This window comes from Pelobates fuscus, chromosome 1 (genome assembly GCF_036172605.1).
Source record: "Pelobates fuscus isolate aPelFus1 chromosome 1, aPelFus1.pri, whole genome shotgun sequence".
NCBI classification, from domain to species: Eukaryota; Metazoa; Chordata; class Amphibia; order Anura; family Pelobatidae; genus Pelobates; species Pelobates fuscus.
In genome coordinates this window covers 459,056,604-459,077,701 of record NC_086317.1, presented here as the reverse complement: position 1 = coordinate 459,077,701, position 21,098 = coordinate 459,056,604, and the positions used below count along the sequence as shown (strand labels likewise).

Sequence of the window (21,098 nt, the reverse complement as noted above, 5' to 3'; positions counted from 1 at the left end):
TTCAGTACTTCTCTATGAAAAGCACAGGATTGGCGCAGCAGGGTAAATAACATACATGCTATGTCCAAAATGCCTCTCTTTAAAAGGAAGTGCATTGGATAGATTTAATCAATGCCCATCACCTTAGAAAAAGTTGGGTTAGGTGCCTCGAAGAGACTGTCCCGCTGAATATCACTGGGTTATAGAAACGTTTTAGAGATTTGAAAGTTAGTATTTGAAAAGAACCTAAATCTACACAGCAGAACAATCTAACATTAAAAATAAATATAATCAAATGTTAGAGTGCTCCTTTAAGTTGAAGTTCAGCTTGTAGTGAGTAGACCCTTTAACATAATGCTTAGAGATTATTATTTTATTTTATGTTTTGTAAATTATTTATCTCACAGGGCAAGTTGCTGGAGAATAAGTAAGTATGAGATTTAAATTAATGGATGTTTGGAGGTAGGGGGGAGTTGGTGGACAGTTTAATACATGGAATGCTGGAAATCGGTTAGAAGGTAATCCTCATTTGGCTTAAACCTCAGGTTAAATATTTCAACTTGAGGTTTTAATTATCAATCTAGATAAATTCACATTATTCATACATTACTGCATGGAAATTGCCAAATATGTATAATAAATATAATGGTTTTTTTTTTTCTCTTTCAAATCGCTAACAGTGCACCATTTAAGGCATGACACAGCTTTACAAAGATTATTTAATTTCACTCTGGAATATGGCCAAACACTGTAGCATTAGGAATACATATCTGTATTCCTAACACTACAGCCCTGATGGACCTTTTCAATTAGATCCACCCCATGTGTCAAATAAAAAAAAAAAAAAATGAAATGAATTCAAACCAAATGAATAACATCTTTTCTCCAGCGCAGAGTAGTCTCCTTTCGGTGCTGCTGTAACCTACTCCTTGGGTTTGGGTCAGCTCCAGGATGACAGGCCAATCCAATGCTCTTCATAGAGGAGCATTGGGGACCTTAGGTACATGCACGACCTATGTCGCCATGCACCTAAGATTCTACAATAGACAGTCATTGAATATAATGATTCTCTATTGTTGACTGTGACAGCACTGCGAATATGTTATGTTATGAGAGTAGGGAGGTAGTATTCCTGGCTCTTATACCCAGGGTGTATCTAGGTGTGGCTTGAAGCCACGCTTCCAAACACAGAAGGTTTTCGGGCGTAGGAGAGCGGGGAGCCGGACTGCAGGTACTATACCAACTTCAAACAGAGAAGTGGTTAAAGTGCCTGCAGTGACGTTTTAAATAAAATAATGTCCCAGGCGCTGTAGACAAAAGTTAGTTTGCAAGGATCACTCTGATTTTGCACTGCTAACTGCATTTCTACAGCACTGAAACTTGTGGGGAAAAAATGACGGAAAACTAATTACAAAAAAGAAAAAACAACAACATTATTTTATAAACTATAATTTGTGTGTGCATCTGCACTTTTTTTTTTACTTTGCTTACATGCTAAGAAAAAGTATGTGCGATGTATTAAACAATACAATAATAAAAATAAAGAAAAGAAAGGAAAAGTGACTTGACGTCGTTGTGATGCGGCTGTTTGCTTAGATAAAATACGGTGTGCAGAAAGCTAGCATGTCTCAGGCATGGTTTGATCAGCATGATGGCAGATGTAAGATTCGTGCTGGAGGAGATAGCAGTCTCAGAAGCTACGGGATTTTAATTCTTTGATAAATCCAGTTCTGCTTTTTCGCTCTAGTTCCCTACAAGTAGACGGCATCCAACCTTCACGAAAATTCTGATTCTCATCTAAATCTTCTAGCGACGGATAAACAATTTAATCCCATGGGAAAACTGGTGTCTTAAAATATACAACCATATAAATGACGACAAATATATAAACTAACATTTTACTAAATGTTAACATATATACTATAATTAGCTGTGCTTAGAATGCAAGAATAATAAAGACAGTGCCAGCTGTGGGCTTGATTTGGTCATAGCGGCATCGTCATTCAATGGTTCTTCTTATGGAGATGATTATGGAAGTGTGAGATAATTTGCCACAGTCACCATGTTTTCTGGGACACACATAATGTCATCATGCTGATTGTCAGCACAAGAAAATGATAATGTATTATGTATAATGTATATGATTCAGGATTCCTGACTGATTTATCACCGGATTTACTACCATCAGCATTTGACGTCCACATACAGAAAACATGATGGATATGAAATCCCTAGATATAATGCTACATTGCTTTAGTTTGTGGTAAGAAGCGAATATGAATGTTTGTAATGTGCTCCTTAGACTGTTTAGAATTCAATTGATGATGGTGACAGGTTGTCCTAATAAGATGGTCAGATTGTTTTTAACTCCAGCTCTGTAAATCGAACTTTATTTACACACAGGTGTGACCTGTAGGGTCAAGAAGTCTATTAACAGAACAGGAGATAAGAAATTCTAAATTAAACAGAATATACAGTAAAGGAAGTTTAAACATTCGCGCTCTCTTTACAGGAAGTGTTTAGGAAGGCTGTGCAAAATTACCCAAATTACATGCAGGGAGGTGTGCCTGGGGCTGCACAAACAAAGTGACTGAACTTTTAAATGGTAGAGAATTGAGCTGTGAGACTGCATGGGGCATGTTCTATATACCAAAATAACTTCATTAAGCTACAGTTGTTTTGGTGCTCATAATGTCCCTTTAATTTCTATGGACCAAGTGTAGGTTCCGATGCCACAAAGTTGAAGGCACAGTGCTTAAATCAACTTGTTATATTTCATTACCAAAAAGAGAGACAGTGCACACATTTGAACAGCATGTATACAGCAGTCAAAAACATAGACTGGAAATCATGTATCTGTGATACGTGCCATTTATTACGTGCTTCCAATAAAAAAATAAATACGCTGGAACTTCACCTTTAATGTTCCTATAATGATTCTTTAGTGAACCAGTAAATTGTACAATCTCAGTGTGACTTTACAAGCAGTGCCCCTTGACTCTGTATAATTAGTCTTGTGTTTAGTGGAGTTGAAACCTTTCTACCAATGTTTAAGGGCTCTGTTACTGAATTCTGCTCAACTGTGGAGCTCAATGTCATGTTACATTTGCCTAGTTAGCTATTAAAGGATAAAGTTTTATCACAGCAAGTCTTCAAGAAACTGATTGAGAAGTGTAATTGTTGTATGACATCATTTTTGGGTTGGTAGCTTAATGGAACAGTCTAAATATTAGCTTCTGCGTGAATGCTTATTAACATATCACAATTAAAGAGCAGGACCATCCATTGCTTCTTCAGTTCTTGGAAGGCTGTCATAGAAATCCTGAACATTGTGTAGCGAGATACTGTACCATTCTTTAAGATGAAAAGCTACATGTTCTTGGATGATGTAGTGAGAAACCTTAACATTCTATGGCCCAGAACATCCCATAAAGGCTCAGTGATGTTGATTATATAGTTGGTGATCAAGAAGTCCATTTGAATTGACTTTGTTCCTGTGTTTACAAAACCACTCTAGAACTTGCAGAGCAATGAATTATGTGGGGTTAACACTGACATACTTTGCACTATCGATGCCCATGACCAAGTCACGTGTCTTTCTATCCATCGTACCTAATGACTCCAGCAAGAATCATTCTACCACAAGTCTAAATATAACCCTACAGGTGTAAAAATATACAGCCTATGTGACCATTAGTGATCTTTATTATTTTTGTTGTTCAGTAGATGAAATTACCTAATTTTGTTTTAGACAGTACATTTGTAAATGTATTGCTGCCCAATTGTATCTGGACAAGCATAGTAGCTTTTAATGTGTATGCTATGTAGCAAAAGAATGAGGAAAACATTATACTTTGTGAGTGTATTCTAGGTTTTTTTTTTTTTTGTCTGTAGAAGGATATTTTCACATGTCTCTAAATCCATCATTCTTTAGTTAAGCACAGTCGGAGCTGTTTGATTGTAAATTATCCAACTTCAGACAGTTTTTTTTAAATAACTGCAAACGCCTGTCATGAAAGTTATTTGAAAAGAGGTTTGTGTAAATAAAACCTTATATTATGATTTCTAACGAGAATTGGAAAGGGAAAAAGAACACTGAATATGCATGAGTGCTTTGATGGTACGTATTCTCTACGAACGCTTTGATCTTCTGTTTAGAGAGAAGACACCTCAAAAGTATCAGAATCCCAGGCATCTGAGGCAAATTAACACAAAAATAAATGTATTCCAAATTTAAGCAGTTTTACTTCATGCATGAAGTGTTAACATTATCATTCTATGCTATGACCATTGTGTATGTAAAATTATTTTAAACAAGAAAATGAGTCGTTTTTTGCAGAAAAATAAATGGCGAGATTTAGGAACTAATTAGCAAAAGGGTTTTTGTTGGACCTTCAAAGTTAATTCAAAGTGAATTTTAAAATTTGGGCCTAAACAGCCAAGCTGAAGGCAAACCTGACTTGGAGAATTTTGCAGTGATCTGAAATGTGAAATTTACTCCAAATTCCTGTCATCAGTGGTGTTTCTAGGTTACATTTCTGAGGCGGAAATGTATTTTGCAATTTTGAAAAGGAGACCTGTGGTAAAACCTCAGCCGTGGAGTCCAGTGGTCTGCTGTTGGGGTCTGCTGTTGGGGTCAGTCTTTGATTTCCCAGCTCCCTGCTGTTCAGTACTATTCCTATTCCTATTCCTAGGTCCCGGCTCCAACATCCGTACAGAGTGCGCAATTTAGCTGGGAAATCAGTGCAGAGAAGTACCAGTAGCCCGTTCTGTAGCCACTGCCATACTGTCACTGCCTCTCCACTCTGGTGGGAGGAAGGAAATCTGCATCCACCAGATAATGGTCATGTGGGGTGTACCCTCCCCCGTTATTAAAACATCAAATCACACTTTACTGAAAGGCCAAATTAGGATAATGCCTGGTACCCACAGAGGTACACCTTATTCCCAATGTGTCTAACTGCCTGTCTTTAATAATAGGGAAACCATCTTTAATTAGAAAAATTCCTTTAAGTTTAAATGTGGCCTTTCTTCCTCTTAGTTTATCCCATATCATTCAATATTTTCCAATAGAGACCTGCTGCCACCAATCTTTGGCTGGCCACACTCCCCTGGCAATTACTGCAACTTTTTAGTGGGGACTAATCGAAGGATGGGTTTTGGAGTTTCTCTGAGCTTTTGCCCATTTTCTGTTATCACTGTAAGTAGCATTGTAATTAAAGCAGAAGAGAGAGCATGCTTATTGCAGCCAGACTCTCAATATTCCAATGTGGAATATTGAGAGTGCATGTAATAGAGGCCCGCTATGTGTCTTATCACTATCCCTCTCTCACAATTCCAAAACAGCACAGCCAAGAGATCTAAAGGAGCCAGCATTTTGCTCTGGGGCACCACAACACCTAGCTAACGACGCTGACATCAGAGAGTTGATAGTTAGGCGGTAGTGAGTACCCATCGCAGGGGTTAATTTAAGTTTCAGGGCTCCTGTATGCACAGTGAATTGCTAGTTTATTAAAAACAATAAAATGGATTTACCAGTGATTGACACACCAAGATTTAGGACTTTACTGGGCTGCATAAACCGCCCAGAAACCCCAGTAACAACTCGAGCGCGTATTTGTGTAGAAGGCATTTTTCACTTTATTTTTGAGGTTTACAGGGTTTTTGTTTTTATTTTGCTGCTCCACTATGTTTCGACAATGTCTAGTTTGAGAAACCCAGTTATGGGAAATCTTCATTTTTCCCTTTCTATTCTATTACTTTCCACCTGCAGGGTACCTTATAATATACTCTGCTTTGCTGTGCACATCTGTACTTGCTTGTTCTTCAGAGGTTACGTTCCAGTTGTTCCAACAGAAACCACCATACGACAGAGTTGATGTATGTTAACACTTAACGGTCTCAATTTCAGATACTCGCGGCCCCCGTGCTGTGAACTTGAAATGTTTATTGTCATTTACCATTTTCACAGAAAAGAAAATACAGAAACTCTGATTCCTGCGGTGAGGTTTATTTAGCTACCATATTGATACCATTTAACAAAAATTACTTTTCTTAGTCGATTTATGAGTGAAGTTGAGCATATATAGACACTATGTGAATGTAAACCTCAAAGTCGGTGAAATAGCTCAGTGGGCTAATGCATCAGCAGAATCTGTTCTAACCCTTGGGTCGCAGGTTCAAATCCTGGCAGTGTTGACTCAGTCCTTCATCCTTCCGAGGTAGATAAAATGAGTACCATTAAATTGGCTGATAGTAACAACCCCTGGATGTTGGGCTAAGGTAACATCCCCAGGATGTACTTGGAAACCAGAGTAATCTGAACGTACCTTTCCTGGTTAAATACTTTGTTATTATTGTATATTATTATAGTGAAATATGTGCTAGAAAAGCTGTTTTAGACCAGTGATAAAATTACACTATAACAATATATTGCAGTTTAAATTTTTATTGAGTACAAAATCCTGACATTCCAAAATTCTGTTAGCCCAAAAAATTATTGGTTTTATTCTTTAAGTACTATGTTCAGTCTGCTGGCGGTTGAAGTGTTAACTCAAGTATTACTCGAAATTCTCCTTCTTTACATTAACAAAGAATTATAATTCGATGTACTTATTCTCCTTACTGTGCATTAACCTTGCTTTCCTCTTCGTGATTCCTATTAATTAAAATCTACTAATGGATGAAAACTGGTACACACAGTTATTAGCCGTGTGAGATTGCAATGGATGCAAAACCATATTTATACTGAAATTAGCATCCAGCATCTCTTAGCTCAAATTTTAGTTCTACCATCTGCTAATATTCACATTTCGGAGTTGTTTTTTTATGTTTTTTTTTCATTGCTTTTTCCAAAATAGGCATGTTTTCAAGAACCAACAGAAATCTTTCATAACAGTTTCTATTTCCGAATTTTTTATTCTTAAATCATATGAATATCTCTTTCTTTCTGAGGACAAGATTGGGGGAATAAGTGAGAGACCCTCAGAAAATTCCATGTCAGGAAAAAGGGAGTATCAATCCCCTCTAGCTATTATAGTCAAGTAGTTAAGATGTTTCCTTTATTTTGTAAGTTGAGAAGGAAGATTGTAAGTAGTTGGTTACTGTATGTCTGTGTGTATGGGAATATCTATGTATAGCCCCAAACACTAGCTTCCCATGAAGCAGGATGGATCATTGATTTGTTTCACTTGACCAGCCCAAAAGGGGGCTGGAGAAGTGGCAAGTCCATGAATGCATACCAGGCTGCATGTCAAGGAAGCAGGGAGACCCACCAAGGGTGGACCATGCAGGGAGTACTGTATCACTGCTGTCTACAAGCTCCTAGTGCGCTGAGCCTAGCTAAGCTTTTTAGGACAGTTTCATGGTGTCTCTAGAAGTGGGACACCAGTGAATAAAGTTGTGACAGCAGGAAAGGAATCTTAAATTGGACCTGTCCCGCTGAGATTGGGAAAGTTGGAAGAAATATGCATGCGCTTGTGTGCATGTATGTGTGTGTGTGTGTGTGTGTGTGTATGCGTGTGTGTGCTGTTATGTGCATGTGTTATAAATGTGTGTGTACAAAGTGGTCTTTTTGACACCAACCCTCTCTCCACTCTGTAAGCTGTCTGTCTGTCATTCTGACATTAGAGGGTTCGGGCAATAGGCTTCAATCCATAAGCATACATGGATTGTGTTCTAACAACATTATTCTGCCATTTAAAGGAAGATCCGTTGGGATCATAGGTGTCCCTTGGCATTGCCTTGCCCCCCTTGGCTCCCCCAATTGAACTTCATGACCAGTGAAGAGATCAAAGATCTGCCTCACTGGCCAGCATGCCTGGATGCAGTGCAAAGGAGGGAGAACTTGGTATCCCTCCTTCTACTGTATTAGAGCGTTCTTGTGCGTTACGGCAGAAACACTGTGATAAACTCCCCTGCGCCAACTGGAGGGAGCTGTCTGCAATCACTGGGAGTTCAGGCAAGCATGTTTTCCCACTGGACCACCAGGGATAAGGATTCTCTCCTCCCTGGCCAAAGTCTCAGTGAGGGGGAATAAATGTTTCTGTTTAATTAAAAATGTTTATGCATATAATCTCCTTTATCAACAAACTACAGCCCCATACTCCAAACTACTGTCCCATGTCCATCACAGTTTTTATCCCCCCACCACACCCCCAACCCACTCCACCCACTAAAGCCCCAATCCCACCCTACACCCACTACAGGAGGAAGGATTTGTTAGCTGTGTTATGTATGGGTATGTCATGATGTTCTCCAGGCCTGGATTAGCTGATATATTTCCCAGTGGACTGTAGTATCCTGGGTTGCTCAAACAGCCAACTATGATAAGTATGAATGATGTCTCTGCAGGTGTTTACGAATGACCACAGGGTAAGGAGAGACCAATCCCATGAGATTCACAACACAATATGGTTGTCATAGTCTGTGTCTCTTAAACTTAAATCTCTATGAATGCTCCATCTTGCTGCTGAGCTCATACTGATGGAGGTGTCAGGGACATATTCATACCTCACAACTCCAGGAGCCTCCATTTGTCAAACCCATATATTACATTCTTCATGTGATCAGGACCATCCTTTGTAGAACCTGTGAGTTTTGTGCAAAAACAAAGGCCATTCGTTTCTACTAACCCTCAGGTCAAAACCTGTCCGCTTCCCCTGTTGTCTATTTCTTTTACAAATAAACTGAAAAAATCCATCAGTCTTGCTGGATAGTAATTGCTTTTATCATTTGTACTTCTGTCAGAGAGCTCTTATATTTTACCATAGTGTTTATATTTAATAATGTGATAGAAAATAATCATCAGGTTTAAAGAGTGATCGCTTTGTACATTTCAAGTAAATGTACGGTATCTATTTCAGAGATGTTGAAGTTCATTTCTGAAGTGATGTGGACACGCCAGCTTTAGATGGAGATATACCATAGTAATTGAAAGATTACAGGCTAATTGGTGAAATCCTTAATCTCTGTCAAGATCACAGCCTCGGGGTAGTGACAACCTCAATTTAAATATTTCTTCTACAGAATTCTACACATTCTCCTTCCCAGTAGAAGGACACGGTTGCTGAAGAACTGTTGCTCTTAAATCTTTCTTTTTATTTTTCTCCAAGAATCTCATAGTAGAATTGTTCAAAAAGATCTTTCTATTTGGACGTGACAGCTGTAAATACATTGTAACAGAACTGATAAAAAGATTAGATGGTGTGGTCAAACCTCTTGCTCATAAACATGTGCGTTATTTTATTTTATTTTTTTTACAACACAGTGCAGGCTTTATACATATTCAGATGAGATTATATAGCTGTCAGTTCGCGCTTAGTTTTACTGTTTGAAATGACAGATGCCTCATCAACTTTACTGCTGCTCCCTATGCCATCATTTACGAGGCACTTGCCTCTGTGGCGTGCAATTAGAGGTGGGGTGCTGCACCTGTTTGTGTCTTACTGTCAACTTCTAAATCATCCTACATCTTATATTCTCCTATGCCAAGGTCTTGGGTTGCATTTGATGTGTTAAAGGACTAACGCAGCAATGAGACAGGCACCTACTGAGTCAATAGACAAGCAGCGCTTTCAAACGCTCGGCATCTTTTAAAGAAAGGATTAGAATTCTGCCAGATTATCCATTAGTCTTTGTAACTGTGTGGTTTCTATCCAGACATCTGAAACCTGTATACATCATCTATGTGTCAAACTGTCATTGATATTGGATACAGAGATGGGCATTGCCGAGGGGGGCTACCCTGGGCTGGCACCAGGAGTACAATCTTGAAAAAAAACTGAAAAGTCTTACTATGATACCCTTTCATTGTTAGTTCCCTGTAATATCAAGTGAGAAACAATATCTACAATTACATAATTTCTGAAAGAGCCACCTTATGCACCATGTATATATTTAATTTTACAGCACAGTATAGCAGTGCTGTGTAGAGTATAACTATATATATACTCTATATATACAACAAATAACATTAGCCTCATATTAACCCCTTACGGACATATGACTGTAATTTTCCGTCTTGTTGGTCTTTTACTTTTGAAGGCCTTAAGAGGTTAACGTGAGAGGTTATCATATTTTGAAAGATAGAGTCCCTTTAAGGCAGGGGTGCCCAAAAAGTAACTTCCATGATGTTTTGGCATTCTGAAGGCATGCAAATCCTCATGGGTGTTGTATTTCCACAACATCTGGGGAGCTACCTTTTGGGCACCCCTGCTTTAAGGTGACTTCTGTCTTTAACGGCACGGTGTAAGCCTGCCAACATATGCATATTATTTAGTTTAATATGTAAGAAACACTACATTTCCAGTGTTTCCAGTGACGAGTGGGTGTCTAATCTCAATGAAGCACTTGGCACACCTCATTAGCTACCTTAAAGAATAATGTCGCAGGAAATGTTGCAGCAGTTAAAAAGATGAAGGATCTATAAATCATCTTTTTCATCTTTAAAGTATGTCAATCACTAGCAAATAAGACAGTCAGTTGCTTTTGATAACATTTTTAAATGGGTCTACGGTATTTAGAATTGCTAATGTAACCGTATTTTCACAGAAAGCTATCAGTTCCATGTCTTCTCGAGTAGTACAGTACATGAATGGTGCTTCTTGGCAGCACGTAGAATTAATTTACTGTCATGGGAAATCAATACATTAATCCTGACAGCCAAACTGTTTTGGGGGAGTTTCATAGCAACGGACTCTCCTGGTACTCAACCCCCTCTGCAGGCACACACCGATAACATAGAAATCACATGTGTACATAATGATAGGCTGAGGGCTCAGCTAATCCGCTCCCAAAGCTCTCAGTCTATTAATGAATCCCAAAACTGGACGGACGTGTCTTAGAGAAAGATCATACATACTACTCATCAATACCCTCGCCACCAATGTTATATCCCATCACATGTGAAAAATAAAGGAGTAAAACAAAGAAACGTTGCAGCATTTAAGAATAAATGAAACATTACATTTGTGTACTTTTACATTTTTTAAAACTATTTATGAATAGAAAAATATAGCTTTTATGCCCTGGCTGGACTCCTAGGAGACCCAACACGCAGGGTGTCATAGAAAAACCTATACCGCACATTTCATAGCACCATAAATACTATACCCCACTATGGTGGCTCTAGAATGTTGTGCTAACCCCTTTCCCCATTGTAAGTTGTCAAAACATTTGACAACAGTTTAGAACAAGCAGCTAGTGATTAGAGTGATCAATGAACCAACCATTTAGAATGATCAACCAGTGCTGACAGAAACTACTACCAGGAACGCTAAAGGAAACTGCTACCAGGAGCGCTAACAGAAACTACTAGCAGGAGCGCTAACGGAAAACTACTAACAGAAGCTTCTGACTCTCACTCCTGCTGTAGGGAGGCGAGGAGTGGAGAGTGGCGGAGCTGGATAAGTCAAACAGTTCGAAAACAGTTTGACTACTTAAAACAGGAGGGTGCCAGGGCAGTCCTGGCACATAACCACTAGAGTGTACTCTAGTGGTTATGGTGTGCAGAGTGTTCCTTTAAACACAGTCTTAGTGCTACATCAGCTCAGAATATTGAAAAGAACCCCTGCTTCTTTTCACTTCTAGTCATCCAACCTTAATCGCCAGAAATGTTTGGATATATTCCCCAAAATTCTTTGCCAGACAATTTTTCCACCACCCAGTGTTAAGAAAAGCAAGGTTAAAACATCCCTAATTTAAATGAATATTGCCTCGAGGGGATCTGCCAAATTCTATTCTAGTATAAAACAGAAACTGCAGATGATGCTATTTCTTGTTACTTATTGAATTCTAAAAGCAAATCTGACTTTAGTATCAATTCATATTCTTGTTCCATATGCTGTATACCATTTAACTTAACTGCACCATAAAAAATACAAGGGGCTTTCACTTCTGCCGAACCTAATGAAGTATATTGAAAGCTATCTTTCGTTGGGAGGAATGTGATTGCTTTTTTGGGCAGGGGATGATGGTTATCGCTGATAACAGCCGGTGTTTGATATTTCCAACTATTATTTAAACAGCTTTTCGACTCTTACTGGATTATCTTAATACATTTAAATCAAGCTTCAGGGGTTGGCAGGTCATTGCATACTGAACCGAGCATTTGCTGCAGAATTAGCCTGTAGACTTTATTGAGTTTTGCTTGAAAAGTAAGACACTAAAAGTTGCAAGTTATAAGGAAATGCATAAAAAAAAAAAAAAAAAAATACTGTCACAAGGTCATTTACTAAACGGTGGATATAAGTGATCTGTATCCAAATGGCAAAACTAAGAAGTATTCAGCCAAGCTATGACGTCATCAGCTAATCAGCTATAGAAACTGTCTGTATAAACTTATATCTGCCTTAGTTTTGGCACTTGGATTTATCTCTCTAAATTGTGGAGTTTATTGAATAACCCTGTCCATTATTTTTGTGTCCCTGCTAGTAGCACAAGGAAAGACACACACTGGCAGTTTCTGTAATATTAGAACAGGAACTTAATTTTTATCCGAAAAGAAATACACATAAAAAATAAAATACCTATTTATATGGCGTCTAATTACGTTTCTGAGAATGCATCTTCCTAGAACTGTCATCAAAAAGTAAAAATAGTGGGGAAAGTTTGTCAAAGTGGTGCCAACAATGTTACGTCTAATTGTCTGGACATTTTCAGAGCAATTTAATAAACCTGTCGCTTTTTTTTTATCTATTGCTTCTTTTACTCCTTAACTGTAACTTTTTAACAAACACCATTTTTTAATACATGACGTTTTTTTAGGCGTAACAATGAATTTATAAATCTTTCTACCATCGTTTTCAACAGAAAAATGTTCTGCTTCATAGTATAAATTTGTCGGTCTTTTGAAATGGAAATTTCTGATGAAAAGTCACTTTTTAGATCACCGTTATAACACTTTATTAAATATAGTCAAAATAATTATAGAATTTAACTGTCCCTTTTCAGAACACTTTTATAAATATCTTCCAATGTGTTTATGTGAGTGTAGTACCCACATTCAGGAATAATAGCTACATTGCAGACTACTATTCCATTCTTCACATAAATCCATGCTATGTACTCAAGGTACTGAGTGCTTTCCTTCCATTATTTACCCCATTGGCTGCTAAAATACAGCTATTAAGTTTGATCTACAAACCCTGCTGTAGGATATGAAATGATGACGTAGAAAGGACCAATATCTACAAAATGAGCTTTGGTAAAAAAAAAAAAAATGGGTTCAACTGCACAAAGGTGCATGTGGGGCTAAAATTAAGTTGTGAATATTTTTTTTCACACAGAGGGGAGAGAATGGGGCAAATAGGGCAAACAAACTATAATTCTTGACATATATTAATTTCAATATTATGATATATTCATAAACATTTGCATATAGATGCAAACAGAAACAAATGGAAACATTGCACATTCTAAAGTATCTAAAATGTTCTGGTAATATCAGTAATATATTTTATTAATATAATTAGAATAGCATAATTACGTCTGTTTATGCTCTAAGTGTTTAAAATGAGCATCCACTACACATGTTCTCTGACATGTAAATTTTCACTTACAGCTCTTTTCATAAGTGGATAAATTAGCAAAATGTCAGACTTTGGCTCATTTGACGAAAACTGTGATATATGTGGGTAATTTAAAAAAAAAAAAAACACTAAGTTTTATGTAAATTTAGTTGATAAAATTGATGCTGTACAGACATCTGTGTAAGAGACATTACATAAGTCCCCCAGGTGTGAAAGATTATATTACCCATAATCCTTAGTCTTTATCAGGGTAGGTCAATGATTGAACCAATTTAACCACTTAAGGACACATGCCATGTGTGACATGTCATGATTCCCTTTTATTCCAGAAGTTTGGTCCTTAAGGGGTTAAACTGATGCAATAGACATCTATTGTGCCTTAACCCATGTGGCAGAGAAAATTCCACCCATTGCCTCATTGTGCCAAAATGAATCTTCAACATGCAACACAGGAGTTTAACCCCTTAAGGACCAAACTTCTGGAATAAAAGGGAATCATGACATGTCACACATGTCATGTGTCCTTAAGGGGTTAATCTTTGTCTTGTGTATATCTTATCAATGCATTGCCATTTCTGTGGTTATAAAAATGCAGAATTGACAGTGCTACTACCTTTTTACGTACAAATATACTTTTATACCCCACGTTGTCAAACAAAATGGTGAAAATTGTAAGTGACACATACATGTTAAGTTTTAGAATGTTGATCTTTTTTTTTTTTTTTTTAAACTGCTGTCTTTTTGTGCAACTATATTTTTGAGCATCAAATGAAGTCTAGTTCTAAATCCTCTGCATTGCTTCTATTTAAAGACGTGTTGTGATTGGGTAAATTGGGACCATCTGCTTTGAATGCTGAGAAGCAATCATTGTAATTAAAAGAAGGCAGAGAGAAGGTATTTAGTTCCTGCTGATATTGAGAATTAGAAAGAAATTTAAGATGGATATATATGGTAAATGGCCCGAGTATTTTGAGTTTAACCCTCTCTGTGTCAGACGTATCTAAAAAGATCTCCATGTATCCTCGAAATGAAAAAAGACATTTGATTTTGAAAAAGTAACAAATAATGTTGCTCACTTACCACTGAATTGGGATGAATTGAAAACTGGCTAGCAAACTAAAATAGCTGTGACTATAGGTGTGATGGAGATTTTTTTGGTCACATTTTGTAATTCGGTTTTCATTTGAATTTATTTTATTATGAGTCACTGTTTAATAAATAAACTCTCATTTAAAAAAAAAAAATAATAAATTTTGCGATGTACCAACTCTGAAATATGTTAGTCCATTCAGTACTATTAACCCTTTCAATACCAATATGTTTTGAGCACCTAACCAAATATAGCTCAGTTGCCAAACTGTTACCGAGGACCCTATGGAGTCGCATGTAGGTAAAAGCCCATGTATCAAGCCATGAGTTCTGTTTGGAGGTAGCAAGGCATTCTGCACTATTTACAAACACAGCCCATGGACTGATTACCTAGCATAACTCAATACTTGCGGTAACATTGTAGTGGTGTACCAAAATAAAATGGACATGGTGGCTCCTGGACTCCAAGAGTAACTGGGAGGACCAATATTCCCTCTCTCCACTCACCCTGTATGTATAGTGGAGAAAATAATCAGGAAGTCCCTACCCTTTCCCCTAACTGTTGTGCATTAAAGGGAATCAAATACTTGGTTTGGGCTCTGCAAATGATTCCCTTCTTTGTTCCTCGACACAAAAACTAGAGCGATTATGGATTACGTTAATGTATCCATATTGAGTGAATAAAAATAAAAAACCTTCCTATAGGTATTTTTGACTCCATATTTTTCATTATGGTCTACTGCTTGCATATTATGTATGACAATTCCTGCAGTGCTATGTAGGCTTGCAATAGATGGAACATCTAAATAGTTGCTTATTTTATCGAATTGCTGATTCATTGTTTCATTGTGGTAAATAACTGTCCAATTTAAATGAATGTAATTGCTTGCTCTGCTAATGAATTTAATTCACTTGCTATACTCCTGTTGAACGCATTCTAGTAATGCAACATCATCTAATTGTTTTATATTTACTCTATAATTTGTGCCAATGCCTTTAAAGGAAATCAGTATTCCTAACACTAAAGTGCCCTCTGCCCCTTCCTTGCCCCCTCCCCAAAATCAAGCATTAAAACCCTTTTTCGTTTAACGAATCCCAGCACTGATGTCCCTCGGTGCTGGTTTGGGCTCTGGGTGATATGTTCGCCAAGCGCCGTGCGCGTATTAGGCCTTCCCCATAGGAAAGCATTGCATTAATGCTTTTCTCTGGGGATTTTGTAAAGTGCAAGGATGTCCAGTGTCGTTTCATTGAGTCAAACTCCGTGAAAAAGCAGGAATGCTTTTGTCTTAATCCTGCAATGTAAATATTGCAGATTCTCTAAAACTGTAGTGTTTGCATCTACGGGGTTTACGGGACAGGGACACTGCACCCAGACAACTTCAATGATATGAAGTGGTCTCGGTGCCAAAAGTGTCCTTTTAAGTTAGCAGGAAGCACAGATTAAAACAAAATGCTGTCTTATGAAAATGAAGTGTTTCTGTAAGACCTACTAGGTTTCCCTTGGTTTGTTTGAGGTGACCCATGTTAGATGGGATCTAGATGAGATCACTGCAATCAAACCAGAAGGTTTTATAGATGAAGTAGACTCTAGGTCCCTAGTGTAGAGTTACATCCTGGTAAGAAGTGTTGTTCTAATACCGCTGGGTAAACAGTTCAAACCAAAATGTGTGCTTTTGAAAGATCATTTGTTACATAACCTATGCTCCAGCCGAGATCAAGATGACCTTTCTCTTTGGAGTCTTATTTTACAGAACTGTGATTATAGATCTTTTCAGAGCCAGTAACTTTGAGTAACATCTTAAGTTCAAAGACCTCAGTTGATTAACACCTGATACACAGCTTTACGTTTTATTGTGGTTTATTTTTATTATGGTTTGGAGGATTACAATAAAAACACATTGCAATGCCGATAAAACTGAGGATCAGGGAAAAAAGGAAAAGGAACCTTCTTTAAATCTGGATGAGTAATAAAATAGAAAAAAAGTGTTATATAAAATAGGTTTTATGTTTGTTATATTTTTGAAGAATACATCTAACCTTTTTGTCCAATATTGGGAGGCATGAGATCGGGACAGTGGGTGGGCCTTCAAAGGGGAATATGCGAGATGGTAGGACAAGACCCTGAAATAAGGGGACAGTTGGGCCCAGCCCAGCGTTTAGTCTTTCCTACAGTTACTGACCTGCTACACTCAGTTTAGGTTAGATAGTTGTCCTCATTTTAATAATACTTTCTGCCCCCCATCTTGACTTCCCCGCTCTCAGCTGTACTCCTTATAAAATCCTTATAAAATCCTTGTTATATTATCCTCTTTTTTTCTCTTCTTTTTTTGTAAGTTTTATCTTTGTGGAAATACGGTTATCATAAACAGTACATTCTAAAAGAAATATGAATGTATCAAACATGATTATCAAACTTAGAGAAACAGAGTAAATTCTCATGCAGAAACAAAAAGATAAGGAAAAAAAAGATAATATGGAAGCAAAGAGAGAAATAGGGTGAGACCCTAAGAGAATACATCAAATCTATGTCCCATAGTAACCCAAATCCAGAGGTGTTCCTTTTAATCTTTTTACTATGGTTCAGTATCAGTACATGATCATGTTTGATGTCTCAGCACCCCCTGGTTACTGCGGTAGTATACGATAAGTATTTTAATTTATCGTATATACACGAGTATAAGCCGAGTTTTTCAGCACATTTTTTGTGCTGAAAAACCCCAACTCGGCTTATACTCGAGTCAATGTCTGTATTATGGCAATTTGCATTGCCATATTACAGACTGGGGGCTGTGTGCGGTTACTTACCTATCCTACAGCTCTGTCAGCTCCCAGTGTAAGACTTACAGTGTGAGCTGACAGAGGAGCTGCACAGACCGGCCCGGAGGAGAAGGGAGCTGACAGGAGCTGCAGGACAGGTAAGTGCTCTCTGACAGCCCCCTCCCCCTACTGAACTGCCAATGCCACTGGACCACCAGGGAGTGAGAGCCCCCCTCCCTGCCATGTATCAAGCAGGGAGGGGGGGACAAATAATAATAATAATAAAATAAAATATAAAAAATAATAATATTAAAAAATAAATAAAAAAATAATAATAAAAAAATTAATATAACAAAAAAAATTTAAATTATTATAATTAAAAAATAATAATAAAAATGCCCACCCCCCCCACTAAGGCTCTGTATCACACTCTGCATCACACACACACTGCACTCATACACACACACACACTGCATTCACACACACACACACTGCACTCATATAAACACACTGCACTCATAAACACTGCACTCATATACACACTGCACTCATATACACACTGAATTCATACATACACTGCATTCACACACACACACACTGCATTCACACACACACACTGCATTCACACACACTGCACTCATATACACACTGCACTCATACATACACACTGCATTCATACACACACACACACCATTCATACACACACACTGCATTCATACACACACACTGCACTCATACACACACTGCACTCACACACACACACACTGCACTCATACACATACACACTGCATTCACACACACTGCACTCATATTCACACTGCACTCATACACACACACTGCATTCATACATACACACTGCACTCATACATACACACTGCACTCATACACACACTGAAATCATGCACACACACACACACTGCACTCATACACACTGCACTCATACACACTGCACTCATACACACACTGCACTCATACACACACACTGCATTCATATACACACACACTGCATTCATACACACACACTGTATTCATTATATACACACACTGTAAATAAAAATTAAATTAATATAATTTTTTTAGGATCTAATTTTATTTAGAAATTTACCAGTAGCTGCTGCATTACCCACCCTAGTCTTATACTCGAGTCAATAAGTTTTCCGAGTTTTGGGGGGTAAAATTAGGGGCCTCGGCTTATATTCGGGTCGGCTTATACTCGAGTATATACGGTAGATCCCCGATTTGCAGATAAATATACGCTCATATGCCGTCTCACTCAAGGTTTCAAACTCTTAGGCAATCATTTCAATAAAACCTCACTTTACTTTAGTAAATCTATTATTCACACCAGCTGTTCAACAACATACCTGTACTAATAAAATGTAAATGCAAATATAAATAAATCTTTCTGTTTGGAGAGATAAGAAAGTTTGAAACTTCACTACTCCACAACAGACATGATATTAAATATAAGTGATGAACCGGATAACTTATTTTATTGCTTTTTCTCATCTTTGTATCGATTTTCAACACTGCTGCGGGGTTTGGTAGAAGATTATAGCAACAGAGAGTTTTGGTATTAACATTTCAGCGGGGGAGAAGATATGATGTGAAATTGTGCTTTGGTTATGGGCTTTTGAAATAGAACATACAGTGGGTGGGCTTTATGTTGCAGTGAGCTGCTGAGTTGATTAACAGAGCAGCTATCAATGTGTAATAATCAGAATTAACTGACTCAATCAATGGTGCGGATAACCTGCCAGGGTATCTCAGTATGGCCTCCACAGGTATCTGTACTAAATGAATTGTCCTGATCGAGAGAGAGGTGAATAGATTAGCCTCTAGCCTTTAGTGAGAGCAGCAGGGAGCCAACAGTCCTTTTTAGTCTTGCAAATTGATACTGTAAAGACTGTTAAAAGTATATAATGGCATATCAGATGTCTGTATCATGTGACGAGTCTATCTCTATAGATAGCTAATCATTAGTAAATTATTTGCATATAATGATTCAGCATTAACATCATACCAAAAATAATTGATGACATTCTTTATTTATGTGAGGTTATTAGATTTAAAATAAATTCACTAGTGCACAATTTAAATATTAAAGTACTTAACTACTACCCTCCCAGGCATGTACGTAGAGGCTAAATGTGGCTTTTCATTGCAAATTAAATTAAAAAACACATTTGAGCCATTTAGGCTCAAATAATATTTATATTATATTGTATTGCATACAATGTAATATAAATCAGCACTGGTGTTTTATAACCTGGGATTCAATAATAGCGTGACTGATATTAGCTCAATGTTTCATTTATTTAGATTGTTTCAATCAGTAAAAGTTTGCTACACGTGTTATAAATGAACACTTATTTTATTGTGATTGTTTTTTTCCCTCCGTTAGTATAAGAATACATTTACATATTGGCTTTGTTTATTAAATGGAAATTAGATATGGAATTTAAAATGTAAAAAAAAATCTCAAATTCAACTATATTTCCAGTTTTGCTACTTTGGCCCAAAATTTGCAACTTCCAGTTCCGTGTGCCATAGTTTCCAGTTTCCAAAACACAGAAAGTGGCACATATGTTCCCAGTGAAGGGACACTTCAGGCACCATAACTGCTTTATCTTACTGAATTGGTTACAGTGTCTGGAGTCCCCTGGCACTATCCTTTCTTTCAACATTAAAGCATTTGTAATATTTTAAGAGTACCCCTCAGCCCATCCCCTCTGTGCTACTTGGTTTAATGAGAAAGCATTACCCTTAACAGCAGTTGGTAGTAGTATTTGGCTGGCAGTGTCACCTGACCACTTTCAGCCTAGCACAGCCACTTTTGTTAGTATGAATCAATCTGGCTACAAGGAAATGTGTAACGTCTGCCATAGCCACACTTCCAGTGGTGGCGGGTCTATGGTACACCAAGGGCCTCTTTCAGTGTTAAACTGCTTAAAAATGGTTTAACTCTAAATGGAGGGACAGTGCCATGGTTTTCCAGGCACTATAACCAATTCAATGAGAAAAAAATGATTATAGTTCCTACAGTGTTCTTTTAAGCTCAGCATACATTTACACAGGTGCAGAGCATTTTTGCACGTCAGTTACTTGGTGATATTCATTCATTTTATTTGGACAGTCCCACCAGATCTAGGACTGTCGACAGATGTCTGAGGCCATCCATTAAACCGGCTACTGGAAACATTTGAAGATTGAAATTTTACACTGACTACATTCCACTATGACAATTGCTGGTATAATGGGTTATATTTTAGATAGATAATCACATATCTATCCTTTACTTACAGGTTACAGTCAGTGATGGAGGCCCATCCTTCAAACAATCCACTGTCTGGGTCATCGTTAAAGTTTTGGATGAAAATGATAATAAGCCACAGTTTCCAGAGAAGGTCTATCAAATCAAGCTACCTGAAAGAGATCGCAAAAAAAGGGGCGAACCAATCTACCGGGCCTTTGCTTTTGACAAAGATGAAGGTCCAAATGCTGAAATCTCTTACACCATTATAGATGGAAACGAGGATGGGAAATTTTTTATTGACCCCAAAACTGGCATGGTGTCTTCCAGGAAGCAATTTTCAGCTGGGAGCTACGACATCTTAACAGTGAGAAATCATTATGCATTAATTTCACGTTGTTAAACTGTGAGCGGCTGAGTTGATTTACAAGGCTAACACTACATAAAAGTACTGTCCTACTGATATATTACATTTACAAAGACAATTGACC

General features: G+C 37.6%; 1 protein-coding gene across 1 annotated transcript in view; it reads left to right on the top strand.

Annotated features, from left to right (window-relative positions):
• The window catches only part of FAT3 (FAT atypical cadherin 3), a 445,851-nt gene that overhangs the window by 277,031 nt on the left and 147,722 nt on the right, over positions 1–21,098 (top strand). The window contains exon 5 of the mRNA XM_063430785.1: positions 20,660–20,974. Within this exon, the coding sequence (XP_063286855.1) occupies positions 20,660–20,974 (315 nt within the window). The remainder of the gene's footprint in view (positions 1–20,659; positions 20,975–21,098) is intronic.